This window comes from Drosophila tropicalis, unplaced genomic scaffold (assembly GCF_018151085.1).
Source record: "Drosophila tropicalis isolate 14030-0801.00 unplaced genomic scaffold, ASM1815108v1 contig_878, whole genome shotgun sequence".
Classification (NCBI taxonomy): domain Eukaryota; kingdom Metazoa; phylum Arthropoda; class Insecta; order Diptera; family Drosophilidae; genus Drosophila; species Drosophila tropicalis.
Window position 1 is genome coordinate 412811 of NW_027173374.1, and position 14703 is coordinate 427513.

The 14703-nt window shown below is 40.1% G+C and overlaps 5 protein-coding genes across 7 annotated transcripts; 3 read left to right on the forward strand and 2 right to left on the reverse strand.

The window, feature by feature from the left end:
- The first annotated feature begins 1460 nt into the window (after window positions 1-1460).
- Window positions 1461-5256, forward strand: LOC137585220 (GTP-binding protein 2). 2 transcript variants are annotated; one of them, XM_068300910.1, is made up of 4 exons: window positions 1461-1751; window positions 3005-3684; window positions 3746-4626; window positions 4691-5256. In XM_068300910.1, exons 2-4 carry the CDS (start codon window positions 3006-3008, stop codon window positions 4961-4963), a joined length of 1833 nt encoding a protein of 610 aa, XP_068157011.1. In that variant the 5' UTR covers window positions 1461-1751; window position 3005; the 3' UTR covers window positions 4964-5256. The 2 variants fall into 2 exon arrangements, with proteins under 2 accessions (XP_068157011.1, XP_068157010.1); XM_068300909.1 differs by lacking the exon at window positions 1461-1751 and adding an exon at window positions 2357-2708.
- Window positions 5257-5267: 11 nt separating this feature from the next.
- Window positions 5268-6672, reverse strand: ECSIT (evolutionarily conserved signaling intermediate in Toll pathway, mitochondrial). Of its 2 annotated transcripts, none has more exons than XM_068300911.1 (2): window positions 6453-6672; window positions 5268-6383 (listed from the first exon to the last, which is right to left on the reverse strand). In XM_068300911.1, the coding sequence occupies exons 1-2, from the start codon at window positions 6578-6580 to the stop codon at window positions 5312-5314; spliced, it is 1200 nt and encodes a 399-aa protein (XP_068157012.1). In that variant the 5' UTR covers window positions 6581-6672; the 3' UTR covers window positions 5268-5311. The 2 variants fall into 2 exon arrangements, with proteins under 2 accessions (XP_068157012.1, XP_068157013.1); XM_068300912.1 differs by having other exon boundaries at window positions 6441-6520.
- A 260-nt stretch (window positions 6673-6932) lies between these two features.
- On the forward strand, window positions 6933-13059 carry disp (dispatched). Its single transcript, XM_068299990.1, is given in 7 exon segments — window positions 6933-7398; window positions 7473-8474; window positions 8539-8630; window positions 9439-9975; window positions 10034-10598; window positions 10600-11687; window positions 11754-13059. Coding segments are annotated over 7 exon segments (3678 nt in total). The 5' UTR covers window positions 6933-7242; the 3' UTR covers window positions 11992-13059.
- LOC137584549 (uncharacterized) lies at window positions 8529-9437 on the reverse strand. The gene has a single exon (XM_068299991.1). The coding sequence runs from the start codon at window positions 9377-9379 to the stop codon at window positions 8654-8656; it is 726 nt and encodes a 241-aa protein (XP_068156092.1). The 5' UTR covers window positions 9380-9437; the 3' UTR covers window positions 8529-8653.
- Window positions 13060-13535: 476 nt separating the features above from the next.
- LOC137585104 (farnesol dehydrogenase-like) lies at window positions 13536-14618 on the forward strand. The gene is made up of 2 exons (XM_068300756.1): window positions 13536-14136; window positions 14195-14618. The coding sequence occupies exons 1-2, from the start codon at window positions 13564-13566 to the stop codon at window positions 14372-14374; spliced, it is 753 nt and encodes a 250-aa protein (XP_068156857.1). The 5' UTR covers window positions 13536-13563; the 3' UTR covers window positions 14375-14618.
- The last annotated feature ends 85 nt before the right edge of the window (window positions 14619-14703 follow it).

The following is a 14703-nucleotide window of genomic DNA, read 5'->3' on the forward strand; positions in this document are numbered from 1 at the left end:
TTTGATTAGGCCAAGTTGATTCAAAAACATTTTATGTCCATCTCCTCAACTATACATATATATAATCGGTTACACAACGAAATACTTTTGTATATAAACTCATATAATTAATTTATTCTTGTTAAAGGTTGCACCTTGGGCAGAAAAGAAAGTGGGTTCAAATAGTTGCCAGGATCTCCATTTTAACTAGCACAAAACAATAAATCCTTCAATTATTATTAACTACTGTTGCATGGCAATTGTTATCAAGGCATTAGCATATCACAAAATGCATATTAAAATTAAAAAAAAAAAAAAAGGATATTAAAAAAACAAGGGTTAAACAACTATAAGTGTTTAAAAAATCATACAACAAAAAACGGTAAAGAAATTGTCATTTAATTTTCATAACAACTTTCTTAACGGTGTTTTATGTGTATATTGTTCGTCTTGACTTTTTAACTTTTTGGAATATTTTTGGCAAATTCATTTGAATTATTAAGTGTAAGCGAAACATTTATAGTGAAATCGAATATAATGTAATGTTTAGATGTAAAAGTTATAGCATTCAATGAAACTGTCTGAGTTAGCATATTATAAATACATAAAAAATATACATCAATCACGAATAGAGAGAAAATCATAAACTTCCTCAAGGTTTATCTAAACTACATTTACAAATACAAATACTATATACGTACATACTTAAATATATATAGTAAAGCGCCCCCCCCCCTGCCCTTCCCTTGATGCTGTAGATAACCAAAATGAGAGTAGAGTTGGTGAAAATGAAAGTCAAGAAAACCTGTAGAATTACATTAAGAAACTACATGGATATATGTAATATCGTGTAATATGCTAATACATATGTACTTATATATTTGCGGTGCCTCAAAGAGAGCAAACGTTGTACATACATACATACATTCACATCCATATCCACATAAGGAAAACGTACTACACATTAACATATACATATATATATATATCATTGTAACTATCTATGTAAAAATGCTTAAAATATTTGTGATAAAGTAATAGTATTAATTATAAGGAAAATAAAAACATAAACATATTACGAACAATTGTCCAATTCAATCCCATTTGAGATTATCAATTGAAAATGGAGAAACTATTTTGGTTTTTAAAGAATTTTCTACAGATCTGACAATTTAAATTTTTTTAAATGCTAAAATGCTTTAAAAAGTCAAACCTCCTCACGAATACCCTACCCTCTGAGGTTCGATAGTTCATCTCTAAAAAATATTTTAATAAAATGCTAAGGGTGCGAGTAATAGTGCTAAGGGTGCGAGTAATAGTCCTAAGGGTGCGTGTAATAGTCCTAAGGGTGCGAGTAATAGTGCTAAGGGTGCGAGTAATGCAGTAAGTGCAGACACGAACCTTAAATACGTGTTTAGACCAAGTTAGCAAGGACACAATTTGATAAGAACAAAAACAAAAAACAAACTCTCTCGATTCAAATGAAAACAATTAAATTTGTTTACTGGGCTTTTCATGGCGCGCCCGCCACATCAAAATTGTTTCCGTGACCGTAGATAAATATAGTGAAATGGCAGAAAACACTTAAATACACATATCAAAATAAACATCCACCCACAGTAAATGAACAATAGCCAAACAGCTGACGCAATCTGATGCAACATTACACAATTGCAATTTCATCAAACATTGCAAACAACAAAACGAACAGTTTAAAAATTATAGCGAAACTGGTTTGTTCGCTTCAGCGGATAATACAAAAATTGCGAAATGTAAGGGCAAGCATTAAAGTGCAAAGTGACTAAAGACATGTGTACATAATTGGGCCCAATATTATTAAGTTTTTGAGGCATTTTACATTGTTGGTAAATATAGACATTGACACGTCTGCAGGAGTTCCCGGAATCAAAAAGCTTTCTCAATTTGTTGCCTTATTCTGAATTACGCCAAAAATACGCACAGAGTGATTTTCTGTTGTTGTATATATGTACATATGCAAGTGTGTGTGTGTGTGTGTGCATAGGTGAAGTCACTTTTTTTATTGTTATCTGCTTCCGTCGAATTCGTCTCAGCTGATTCGATCGAAACAAAAGTCGTTTGTATAGAAGAACAAAAAAAAAACAACGAACAACGTCAAGACGCGAAAAGCAAACAGAAAAATACGGGCCAATAATGCGAAATGTTTTGGCCACAATGACTTTCGCATGCCCTGCACTTTCAAATGGATTTTGGTGTCATATCAGTTATAAAAGTAACGGTTTTAAAAAACTTAGTTGAAATAACTTTTCATTGGTTTGGTAAAACATTTGAAATATTTGCCCTTGTCAATGGGCTCTACTTGTAGGTTAATTAGAAAGCTCTAAGATACGCTACCAATATATGTAAACACACACACACACACGCATGTGTCTATGTGTGGGTGTTGCTACACAAAGCAGAACAAGTTATAAACAAAATCGAAAGGCAGTCAAAAACAGAAAGCACAAGACGCGAACGAACAGATAGAGGAAAATACAAAAAGCTAGAGGACTGGGTAAAGGTGTATATACACACACACACACATACATATGTATACATATACAATCGATTTTTCGTGCCAGTGACACAATCCGCAATTCCGCGCAGAGTCAAAAACAGTAGTAAATAGTGTCCAAAGAGAGAAGGTGTAAACAATTTGAAAATTTGTTAAGAACAAAACAAAATAATCCATATTTTACCTATGATATTGGGTAAGGAATATATTGTTTGTATAATAACATGTAGATAGATACATACATATGTATGTACATATTCCCGGTTTGCCAAGATTCGAAACACACACGCACACAACCCATAGAACAGTTTCAAGGTCACGGTCAATCCCCAAAAGAGAGGACAAGCCAAAACACACAAAGACTAACAATAAGATACATATTATGATGTAGATAGAAATAAACATACATAAATAAATCTGTTTAGCATTTAAAACGGCGCAATTTCAAAAGAAAATTGATTGATTTCTAAAATTTCTAAATGTTTTCCCCAGAATGGCCGCATTTTTTAGCCTTTTCGATCCCAATCAAGATGATGGCTTTGTGGAGGAGCCAGAACTGAATGGCAATTGCAGTGCCGGAAGCAGTGGCAGTGACTACGAAATGGATTTGAATGCCAATGAATGCCAGGATGCTGGCGGTCGTGGTGGAAGCATTGCCCATGCCCATGCCCGGCGACATTTAATCTTTGACTTTGAACAGGGCGCATTGCCACCGGAACCTCAGCTGGGAAATGTGGAGTACAAATTGAAATTGGTTAATCCTTCAAGGCAACGTTTCGAGCATTTGGTAACACAAATGAAATGGCGTCTCCGGGAGGGCAACGGTGAGGCTATCTATGAGATTGGTGTCTCGGATGAGGGTTTCCTGCAGGGTCTAAGCGAAAAGGATATGAACGCCTCACTGACAACCCTTAAGGAAATGGCCCACCAGCTCGGAGCTAGCACTTCTGTGCTGAGGCGAAAGACAATTGCGAGTCGGCGGCTTGTAGCCGAAGTTTTAGTCCGTAAAATACCCGACGACCAGCACAACATTGAGGTGCGAGTTGCTGTGCTGGGCGGAGCTGATGCCGGCAAATCCACACTGTTGGGCGTCCTCACACAAGATGAGCTGGACAATGGACACGGACGAGCGCGTCTTAATATGTTTAGGCATATGCACGAGATACAGTCGGGTAGGTGGGACGACAATATAGTCATAGAAGTCTTTTATAAACAAAAATTAATTCTTTATAGGTCGAACATCCTGCATATCACATGAGACCCTGGGCTTCGACTCACTTGGCAAGGTGGTCAACTATAAATACAACGAAATGATGACGGCAGAGGAGATAAGTGACCGCTCTAGCAAACTGGTCACATTCATGGATTTGGCTGGTCATCGACGGTATATGCGCACCACAGTTCAGGCACTTAGCGGTTACTCACCTCATTACGCCATGCTCGTGGTCTCTGCGGGCAGTGGATGCAATGACTCTACCGAAGAACATTTGGCCATTGTGCGTGCCCTTGATATGCCATTCTTTATACTGATCACCAAAACAGATATTACGTCGCCGGATGCTACTATTCAGGAACTGCGGCTGCTTCTTAACTCGATTGGTTGCCGTAAGGTGCCGTTCGTTGTCACAAATACAGATGAGGCCATTTCGGCGGCATCGAATCAACTGTCTGAGAACATTGTACCCATCTTTTGTGTCTCTAATGTTAGCGGTGTGGGCCTAAACCTAGTCACTAAGTTTTTGTATGTACTCTCACCGGGCATAAGCAATGCAGAGAAGGAGCGCCTCGAACAGGAACCTTGCGAATTCCAAATCGATGAAATCTTTCGGGTCACGGATGTAGGACCTGTGGTCGGAGGTCTACTGGTTCAGGGCGTTCTACCCGAAAATATACCTATGAAAATCGGTCCATTGCCAGATGGTAGCTTCCATCCAGTATATGTGAATACAGTACATCGAAATAAAGCTCCTTGCAGAGTGGTTCGTGCTGGTCAAAGTGCGTCGCTATCGTTCACACCTGATCAGGATTTGCCATCGCTGCGCAGTGGCATGGTATTGCTCGGCTATACGAGCCACAATCCAGCCGATGAGCCCTACGGCACATACTTCTTTCAGGTAAGACGAATTAGCTTAACAATTCGGATTATCGGTAACACTTTCTTTCTTTCTGCAAATTTAGGCAAAGGTATCGGTGCTCTACCATGCGACGGCCATATTCGTTGGCTTCCAGACTACAGTACACATTGGCAGCATTCGACAGACAGCCGTCATTCGGGGTATAATGGGCGGCGAGAAACTGGGCACAAACGATTGCGCTTCGGTGATGTTCGAATTCGTAGGTCATCCGGAGTATGTGCGTCCTGGCATGCGTATACTGTTCCGTGAGGGCAGCAGCAAAGGCATTGGCGTTGTCACTCAAGTGTTTCCAATCAATAAGACGCGAGCGAAATGAGTTTTCCATCATCGGAACGTGACACTAGCTTAATACCTCTTAAATTTAGCTTAAAGAGCAATATATCTCAAACATCCAATCGATGGACATGTACATATATACTGAAAAAACTTGGAGGTTTAAAGATATTATTCGCGACCTTTGTTTAGGGTACTGTGATTTTCCGTTTAAGCTCAACTCACTATATATTGATATACATATATATTTATCTGTAATCCAATTGATCCTCCTTGTGTTTGATTTTCTCTTCTATTATGTGCTAATAAAGTAGACGATATCAAGACACTTAAAAAGCCAATAAGGATTTGCTCAACAATTTTAATTACTCATCCTTTAAACAAACTTGGTTCAAGCATTATCACTGGTGGCTGGAACTGTGGCAGGTCCCTCAATTTCCTCTGCTTTCGCAGGCAATGTGGATGTAAACCTGAAGAGCACAGGAATTTCACCTATAACAGGATTTCCATTTGCCTCAAGCAGTCGTATCCAAGAGAGCAGTGAATCCTTGGTAGACGTTCCAGTGGCGCAAATAGCAAAAATTGTGCCATCATCCTGCTGATGTACTGACCGAAGTTTGCCCAATTGATTGTGACGCCGTGGCGGGGCACGACCGAAGAAGGGGACGTCTATATGCGAGACATCATCCTCGTCCAACTGTCGCTCATCTAATTGAGCCAGAAACTCATCGTCGGCATCGGCACGTAGGGTAAAGTAATTGATACGCCGATTTCGTATCCATATATGGAAGGGGCCCTCAATGTACAGGGCTTTGTTTCGGTTGTGTTCCCGGAGCAGTTTCGATTGCTCTGGACTCATGCCGCTAACGATCCACGTCTCATCTAAGGCATCCTTTAGCTCACTGGTCTCATATACGCGCAACTGGGAGCGCAGATCTACTGTACACATTCGCTCTACGGCCAATTTGGCAATTTCAAGCGTATCATCTGGCACTGGATCAGGTAGTGGCCAAGGCGAGAGGTTCTTGAACTTGGGCATCCAGTACATCATGCGCCAATACTTGCGCAATGGGTGACCTTTGTTGCCAAATACATTTAAGAGCATAGCCTCCATTTCGTAATCGGGCATTACGCCAAAATCCTCCATCTGTTCCAGCAGATCAATGATGCACTGCTGTTGCTTTGGATAATGCATAAACTCAGCTTGGAAAATATTTGTTGGTATAAATTTGCCTTTGGGCATCACATCAATCAGTGCCTTGTACACCTCCAGATCATGTTCGACACCAAAGTCCGGCATGTGCTTAAGGGCGGCATAAATGAATTCCACATGATTGCGTCGATGGACGTCACGTTCGTGAAAGATCTCCACCATGGTCAGGTATGTGTTCTTTGTTTTCTCTTGTGCCGCAGCAAAGGGGTTTCGTATGGCAGGCAGACGGCTTGTTGTTGCATTCTTAGTCCTGGAAAAATTAAATTATTACCCATTTGTTTAAGTTACAGCATTCCACTATCATTACCGAAAAACTCACCCGCCGGCACCACGGCTGCTGTTGCCAGCGCCGGAGCTGGAATTTGCATTCGCCTCATCGGTCGAGTAAATTCTAGACAATATTGCCGGTACTCGCTGCCTACACAATGAATGCACTTTGCGCAGCATTTCTAATTTATAATAATTAAAAAAATAAAATAAAACTATCTATAATGTACTGCACCGGTTACAAAACATGTTGTCATCGATCGGAGTTGTTATCGATAATTCCCTATTTGTCATCAATAGGGTGGCAACAGCTGTTCCAATTAGTGTAATAATAATCCATATAAATACTTATAACAGACAAATTAAATATAAATTTTATTATTTTCATTTAAATTTACTACATTTTTATTTAAAGATTGCTAATTATTAAATAATTATTATTTTATTTATTAATCAGCTAGATATAAAAACGGCTAAAGGTCCCTCAACAAAAGGCTAAGACTGTCCTTGAAATATTTTAGTGTGACCATAATCGTTTTCCCTTGTTTTTTTAATTTCCTTTGAAAATAAATGTTTAAATAGTTTTTGTTTGTATATTTTGTGTTATTAGTTATTATTGTTGCATTTTATATACGTATAATAAAACTATGCACTGAATTTAATAAAAGCCTATTAAGCTTATGCAAAATGTAAACGAATAAGCTTGAATGACTAAACGAAGACAACAACAAGTGCAAATTTCGCAGAAAACCCTCAACAACAGCAACAACAACAACAATATGAAACGGAAAATAAACTAAACGCAAAAAAGGGAGGGAGGGTTTTATCCGAAGGGTGTTGCAATGTTGTGCTTTGATTCAGAGAAGATGAACTGGTATTATCATGTGCTGGCACGTCGTCCCTATCTGGTGGTATGTTCCATAGCTGTCTACTGTGTGGCCTGCATAATTGTGGCCCTCATCCTGAACAAGCTGCCCGACTTCAGTGACCCCACCTTGGTGAGCCCATACGGCCCATACATTCTCTACGCATGCTCATTAACACATCCCGTTACTCCAATTTTTTCCTTTAGGGCTTTGAGACGCGCGGCACAGAAATAGGCAAACGCTTGACCGCTTGGCATAATTTATTACAGGAGTGCGATGGCAATGGTGCCCTCTTTCCGAATCCTTCGGATCTCCTCGAGAAACTACATTACGATGAGGTGCACCGACACAGTCAGAACCACAGGCGTCAAAAACATCAGAGGAGAAAGCACCATCGGAATAAAAACTACAAACGACGCAAAGAGCAAAAGAATCGAGATCACTCCGAAGTGGCCAAGAATATGATGCTATTAAATAAACGACTCAAGGCTACAAAGGCACCACAACAGACTGACGTGGACACATGGATGGGCGACAGCGGTGTGTTTCGCGACTATCAAATAACTAATGACAATTCTTCCTCCAGCTTAGAGCCTATTAGACATAGCGCGCCAATCGAGTATGGCCATAATACAACTTCGGTGGATGAGGAGGCCCATCGTGAAAGGGTGCAGACAAAGAAGAGCACTTGGAAACTCCTCAAACAGGCTGCCACTCTGCCCACCACCAATGGTTGGAGTGATTCTGATATACGGCAGCCCATTGAGGGTTTCTTTTGTGGCTCATCGCCACGCAAGGAGTACTCGCACTTTGTAGTTCAGCGCATTGGTCCCAGTGGCATGGGTTCGTTATTCGATTTGAACGGTCTACTGGCCATGTGCCAGATGCAGGAACAAATCGGTGCCGTTCCCAGTTTCAACGATTATTGTGAACCCGAAATGCTTACCACGAACTGTTGTCGACCTTGGTCGCTATCCAACTATGCCACCCTTTTGGCCAATAAGAGTTCCTGTTTTGATCTGACCACCGAGGATGTGGCCTCCCTGCAGACCCTCTTGCTCAATTGCTATGAGTATTTCCACGATTTGAAATTGGACAACAATTGCAATCAGATTACTCGGTGCTATGCCCCCGAGGAATGCAAACGCCACAATCTCGTCTACAATGTACTGAATTTTCTCACCGATACTGGCTTCATCAAGTCGAATGTGAGTACGCGGATTAAACATTGAATATTTGAATAAATAATCACAAAAATAAACTATTTTGCAGGACTCCAATGTTTATTTAAAATATGCCATGATCTATATGCCCGTACCTCACTCTAATCGCATCCTGCCGCTCTTCCACGAATGGGAGCGAGCGTAAGTATAAAAAAAACTGATTCCTAATATTTGCGCAATGTATAACGATCGATGGGACCAGATGGCATAATGCCATTTTTAGCCTTCATCAACGCCGGCAAGCATAACTCCTCAAAATAAGTTGTCAGATTGTATTTTTTGAACAGTTTACGCATCGTCTTTTCAAACATATCAATGGACATATCCTTAGGCTTCGGTGGCGGATAGCAGCCCTCTTTGAAGTGCTGCAGATCCTGCAGGCGATTATAATAATTGCCATAGGTAGTCTGATAGTCCTTTGTATCGAAATTGAATTTGTCTGCTGGATCGTATTCATTAACATTCTTTTGCCTTTTTAGTGAAACATATTCATTTGGTGAATAGTCTATTATATATACCGTCTTGTGCAGATCCTCAAGAAACTGTTCAATTTGTGCGTACTTCACAGGAGGGCAGACAAAGAAGAGTTTATAGATATCCTCATTGCACCATTTCATACGCAACAGATACTGCCGATACTCTTCTCGCCAATCCATTGCAGATGGCCATGTTAGGGTTTTCAATTCATGACCGTTTACCTTCAAATTATGTGCATAATGTCCGGCTATAAGTGAGGGATCAGTTTGCGCTTTCTTGGCCACTATAGTTGTACGTTTGGTCTTTGAGTGATCAACATAGGCACTCTTTGTGGTGGTTAATTGTTTCTGGCATTTTGGTAATACATCGCCAAAATATGTAGGTCCCAATTTTGTAATATCAATTTGCTCCATTTTGTGAGTAAGTTAAAACTATGAATATAAATATCTCTAATTTCTGACTTTATTTGCAGTGAACTGAAAAACGAACTGGTCGAAGTCATCGCCATGGACTTGGGCCTAGAGAATGAGCTCTTCAATGAACTTCTAATTACCGATGTGTGGTTGGTCTCGCTTGGCGGTCTCTTTGTCATGGCTTGCATTTGGTTATACACGGGATCTGCTTTCATCACCTTTATGGCATGTTGTGCGGTTACTTTTTCGCTCGGCTTGGCATATTTTGTCTATACCATGGTCTTTGAGTTTAGCTTTTTCCCCTATATGAATCTGCTCGCTGTGGTTGTGATCATTGGCATTGGAGCCGATGATGTCTTTTTGTTTCTAAAGATTTGGCAATGCGTCCTGGCCGAGCGATTTACCAAAAGCTGTACACATTCCCAATCAACGCTTCCCCAGCAGATAGAACAGAGTGAAACTACCGAGACATTGGAAAATATAATGTCATTAACTATGCGACATGCGGCTGCATCCATGTTCGTCACATCGCTGACCACGGCGGGAGCATTTTATGCCTCATACAGCAGCTCCATAACGGCCATTAAATGTTTCGGGTGAGTCGATTAATGATGAAATGAAATGATGGGACTTTTAATTTGTTTTTACTTACAGGGTCTTTGCTGGCACAGTGGTGGTAACTAACTATCTTTTGATGATCACCTGGCTGCCTGCATCCGTTTCAATTATGGAACGTCTATTTGCCAGCAGTATGTCATGTCGCCAGCATACGGCACAGCGACTCTTAATCGCCTGCAAGAAGTCAATTAATCAATTTTGCCAATTGTTTGAAAAGTGCATCACACAAAGCATTATGAATTATGCATATTTTTGGCTGCTTATATTTGGGGCTATGGGCGTGGCCAGCGCCATTATTGTGTTCTGGTATCCAGGACTACAATTGCCGGAGAAATCACATTTCCAGTTATTTGTATCGGCGCATCCATTCGAGATCTATTCGAGTTTGAAGCAAGAGTTTTGGTTTGAAAAACCACTGCAAATCGAGGAGAATTTTAAAATGCAAATGCGTTTTGTTTGGGGTGTCCAGGCTGTGGACGATGGTGACTACACGAACCCCAATTCGTATGGCCACCTCTACTACGACAATAATTTTAATATATCCAGCAAGGAGGCGCAACTTTGGATACTGGACTTTTGCCAGAGTGTGCGTCAGCAATCTTTTTTATCAGGATACATTTGCCATGCTAAAATCAAATTGTTTTATTGAGAACTTTATCGATTTTATGATGCGCAAATGCATCGATGACATGGATATTGCTGGACAGGACCGCTCTCCCTGCTGTGGTGCGAAGTTTCCCTATGAGCCGCACATCTTTGAGCAGTGTCTGCCCCTAAGCATATCCAGTCTATATGAGACGCCACAGTTCTATCATCCAGGCATGGCAGGACCTAAGTTTGCAGCCCCTTCATCATCATCATCATCTGCCAAGCTGACGGAAGATCATTATCTAGAGAGTAGCAGCAATGGCAGTGATAGCCTGGAAACACAAATAGCAATCAATGGCACGGAAATGCCATTGCTTATCAAGGCTGTGGTCATTGAATTTGAATCAAATGTATCTTATAGCACTGTCTATGCCAACATTAAGGAGTTCTATCATACTGTGGATAACTGGTTCCAGCAGCGTTTAGTTTCAGCGCCAGTTGGTCTAAAAAACGGTTGGTTTATCAGCGACTTAAAATTTTACAATGTACAGGACACGTTATCGCACGACACGCTCATTGCCATAGTACTGGCCATGGCTACATCGCTTCTAGTGCTCCTTTGTTTCACCCTAAATCTGCTTATCTCCATCTATGCGGTTATCACGGTCTCGCTCACCATATTTCACACAGTTGCCGTGCTCATTTTACTTGGCTGGCAACTCAATATACTAGAAAGCATAGCTGTCAGCACCGCCATCGGTCTGGCTGTTGATTTCAGTCTACATTATGGCATACACTATCGCATGTCGCCTGTTAAGGAACGCCTGGCCGCCACACAGTTTGTCCTATCGCGTATTATTGGACCGACAGTTATGGCAGCAGCCACCACAGGATTTGCTGGTGGCATTATGATAGCATCCAACATATTGCCGTATATACAAATTGGAATATTTTTGGTCGTTGTCATGATCACAAGTTGGTTTTATGCCACATTCTTTTTGATGAGCTTGCTCAAAGTGGCCGGGCCGCAATATAACTTCATGCAACTCCAATGGCCATTTTGGCAAAAACATCATAATGCCAGCAATAAATTTTACGAGCGGTAAGTTCTGAACCATTTCGTTTTACCCCTTGCTTGAAACTAATTTTTATTCTTCTTTTTGCTTAGTAAACCCAGCAACGTGATTGCCAGCGAGCAGCTGCTGACACCAACCAGCTCGGCCATTGTAGAATTGGCTAATTCAGAGACCCATGAACTAGAGTCTCTGAACTCTAGCAATCTGATCAAAACGATTTCGGGCACAGAAAGTGGTCATGCCTTGTCATCGCTACCAATTGATTTTGAGCATTCGTTTCAAACGATGCGCGATTGCAAATATCAAAGTTATCCGTCTACATCACATTGAATTAGTTACTTGTTGCCGGCCAGAGTCTTAAAGTGATGGATGCTGCATCAAGCAACTGCATTTTTTTTATATACCGGCGGGAGAGTTGCAAATATCCCACGCCTCCTCCCCAGAAAAGAAACAGAAGAATCACAGATACATTTATATACAGATATACAATTGCGTGTTAGCATATACATATATGCATTATTTAGTTTTAAATATGTAAGCATGGGACATTTGTCGTGTTGTGCAAGGTTCTATATAGTACATTATATACCATATACATATATATATAAATTAGTTCTTAAGATATGTTTGGTCAGGCCGGTGTCAAAGGAATATTTACGCCAAATTTTCGCGCCTGCAAGAAAACAAGCAAAACAAACTCTCTTTAGTGTGCTATCTCCAAAAGACTTTAAACAGTTTGCAATGTGCTTTCCTTTTAGTTGTACACAAGATTTGATGCTCCAGCCAAGTAAATTTAAAATAGAAAAACAAAAAGCAATTAGTTGAGGGAGCTATGTATTACGGTCGGTATTATTAGTTTTTAGTGAGATTTTTCAAAAAAAAATGTTATGATCTGTAATCGTCGGAAACTATTTATACTCTCGATTTTTATTAGCTGTTAAATTTGGATACCCTCTTTCCCGCATCCCCTTCTCTTCCCCCTCCCCCATTGTACTTACATTAATTGGTAGTTTTATACACACACGCCCACTCCAACGCCCACATTGTTGTATGTTGTGTGGCGATACGTGCGAAATACTTACAAATATTTAAATGTGTTGGTTATTCTTAGATGTATTCATACAAACAAACAGACACACACACACATACTTACCTGTATTTCCCCTCACATTTGTAATAACCATGTAACTGTGATACATAAGGTGAGAAATTAAAAACAAAAACAAAAATTTGTTCTTTATACAGACATAAAGAACTTTAACTTGAGACAAAAAAAAAAAAAAAAACATGACGTATTGTATGTACTTAATTACAAACAAACCTGTACCTCCTTCATCATCAAAAATATAAAATGTGTTACAGTGATTTAATAAATGTTACTTGTGAAACAATTTAAAACTCATTGTTCGACTCTTCTTAACCACGTTAGTAGCCATTACTTAGTCTAGTATGTATTATTCGTTTTCATAGAAACTGATGAAATTACAGCTGAAATTATTTATTGTTATGAATTCTATTCTTAATTTGCAATCATAAAGATTAGTTTCAGGCGAATTGAAAGGTACTCAAGAATGATAGTATAATATTGCTCGCCTCGTTGAATTTGTTTTGTTTATATTTTTTTAGTTGGCACGCGACCGGCAAAAAAGTTGATTAAGCTTCTAGAACTGCTTATTATGTCCAGTCATCGTTATTAAAACTAAATGGCAGTGGGAGATTATTATAAACATTAGTCAGTATAAGAGTATAGCAATAACAACTTGTTCTAAGTGAGTAGTATATAGATTAGCCTTGAGCTTTCTAGATACGGAGAATGTATAAAAGGCGTTGCAGTTCCCCAACGAAGCTTGATATATAAAAAATAAACTGCCTTAATTAAGTATTTGTTAACCCTATATCAGAATGAATCGTTGGTTGAATCGTGTTGCCGTTGTCACTGGAGCCAGCTCGGGCATTGGAGCAGCCTGTTGCAAGGATCTGGTGGCCAAGGGAATGGTTGTTGTTGGTCTCGCCCGACGTGAGGAGCGTCTGCAAGAGCTGAAGGCTTCTTTGCCAGCTGATCAGGCTAAACGTTTCCATGCCCACAAATGTGACGTCAGCGATGAGAAGCAAGTAATTGATGCCTTTGCTTGGATCGACAAGAGTGTGGGTGGTGCCGATGTTCTAATAAATAACGCCGGCATTGTCCGAATGAATGATGTGACCAATGCAGGCAACTCAGACGATCTTCGTGCTGTTTTGGAAACCAATGTACTTGGTGTAGCTTGGTGCACTCGTGAGGCATTCCTCTCGCTCCAACGCCGTAAGGTAAACGACGGTCATGTCGTTATCATCAACAGTGTGGCCGGACACAAAGTACCCATAGTGCCGGGCTTTAGCCTCAACATATATCCACCATCCAAGCATGCCATTACCGCCTTGACAGAAGTCCTGCGTCAGGAGTTCCAAAATAAGGGAACTCAGACGAAAGTCACAGTAAGCTGAGAATGTTTTCCAAACTTATCCATTAACTAACTGCTTTTTGTCTCCACAGAGCATAAGTCCCGGAGGCGTTGATACAGAGATTATTGATGAAAAACTAAAGCAACTCAATCCCGACTTTGCTTTACTGCGTTCCGAAGATGTCGCCGATGCGGTTACCTATTGCATCCAGACACCTCCAAATGTACAAATCCATGAGTTGACCATTAAGCCCATTGGCGAAAAATTATAAACTGATTTGACTTAAGAAAATAATACTTTAAAAAAACTGTTTTTGATTTGAAATGCCTTCATTTGAAAATCGTTTAAAAATTGTCCAAGATTTAGTATTAGAAGAATAGATGAAAACCCCACAAAAATCGTTTCAACATTTCTGAAAAATTCGCTTCCCAACGTTTTTGAATTTATAATTCTGTAATTTTTAACTGATTTTAAAACCAAACGTCTATGCTTAAAGGGGGAGGCTGGGTGTAAGGATAGGGAAGGCAGCTGCCACAGTTTAGAGCGTTTACTTTTAAAAAATTCATTCAATTTAAGATAAAGTTTCTCTAATATTTTGCT

Excerpts from the sequence above, each read along its gene's own strand:
- LOC137585220 (XM_068300910.1), top strand. The coding sequence starts at position 3,006 with ATGGCCGCATTTTTTAGCCTTTTCGATCCCAATCAAGATGATGGCTTT. Across the intron at positions 3,685-3,745 it reads TATGCACGAGATACAGTCGG|GTCGAACATCCTGCATATCA; the intron begins GTAGGTGGGACG and ends AATTCTTTATAG. Across the intron at positions 4,627-4,690 it reads ACGGCACATACTTCTTTCAG|GCAAAGGTATCGGTGCTCTA; the intron begins GTAAGACGAATT and ends CTGCAAATTTAG.
- ECSIT (XM_068300911.1), bottom strand. The coding sequence starts at position 6,580 with ATGCTGCGCAAAGTGCATTCATTGTGTAGGCAGCGAGTACCGGCAATA. Across the intron at positions 6,384-6,452 it reads AGCAGCCGTGGTGCCGGCGG|GACTAAGAATGCAACAACAA; the intron begins GTGAGTTTTTCG and ends TAATTTTTCCAG.
- LOC137584549 (XM_068299991.1), bottom strand. The coding sequence starts at position 9,379 with ATGGAGCAAATTGATATTACAAAATTGGGACCTACATATTTTGGCGAT.
- LOC137585104 (XM_068300756.1), top strand. The coding sequence starts at position 13,564 with ATGAATCGTTGGTTGAATCGTGTTGCCGTTGTCACTGGAGCCAGCTCG. Across the intron at positions 14,137-14,194 it reads GAACTCAGACGAAAGTCACA|AGCATAAGTCCCGGAGGCGT; the intron begins GTAAGCTGAGAA and ends TTGTCTCCACAG.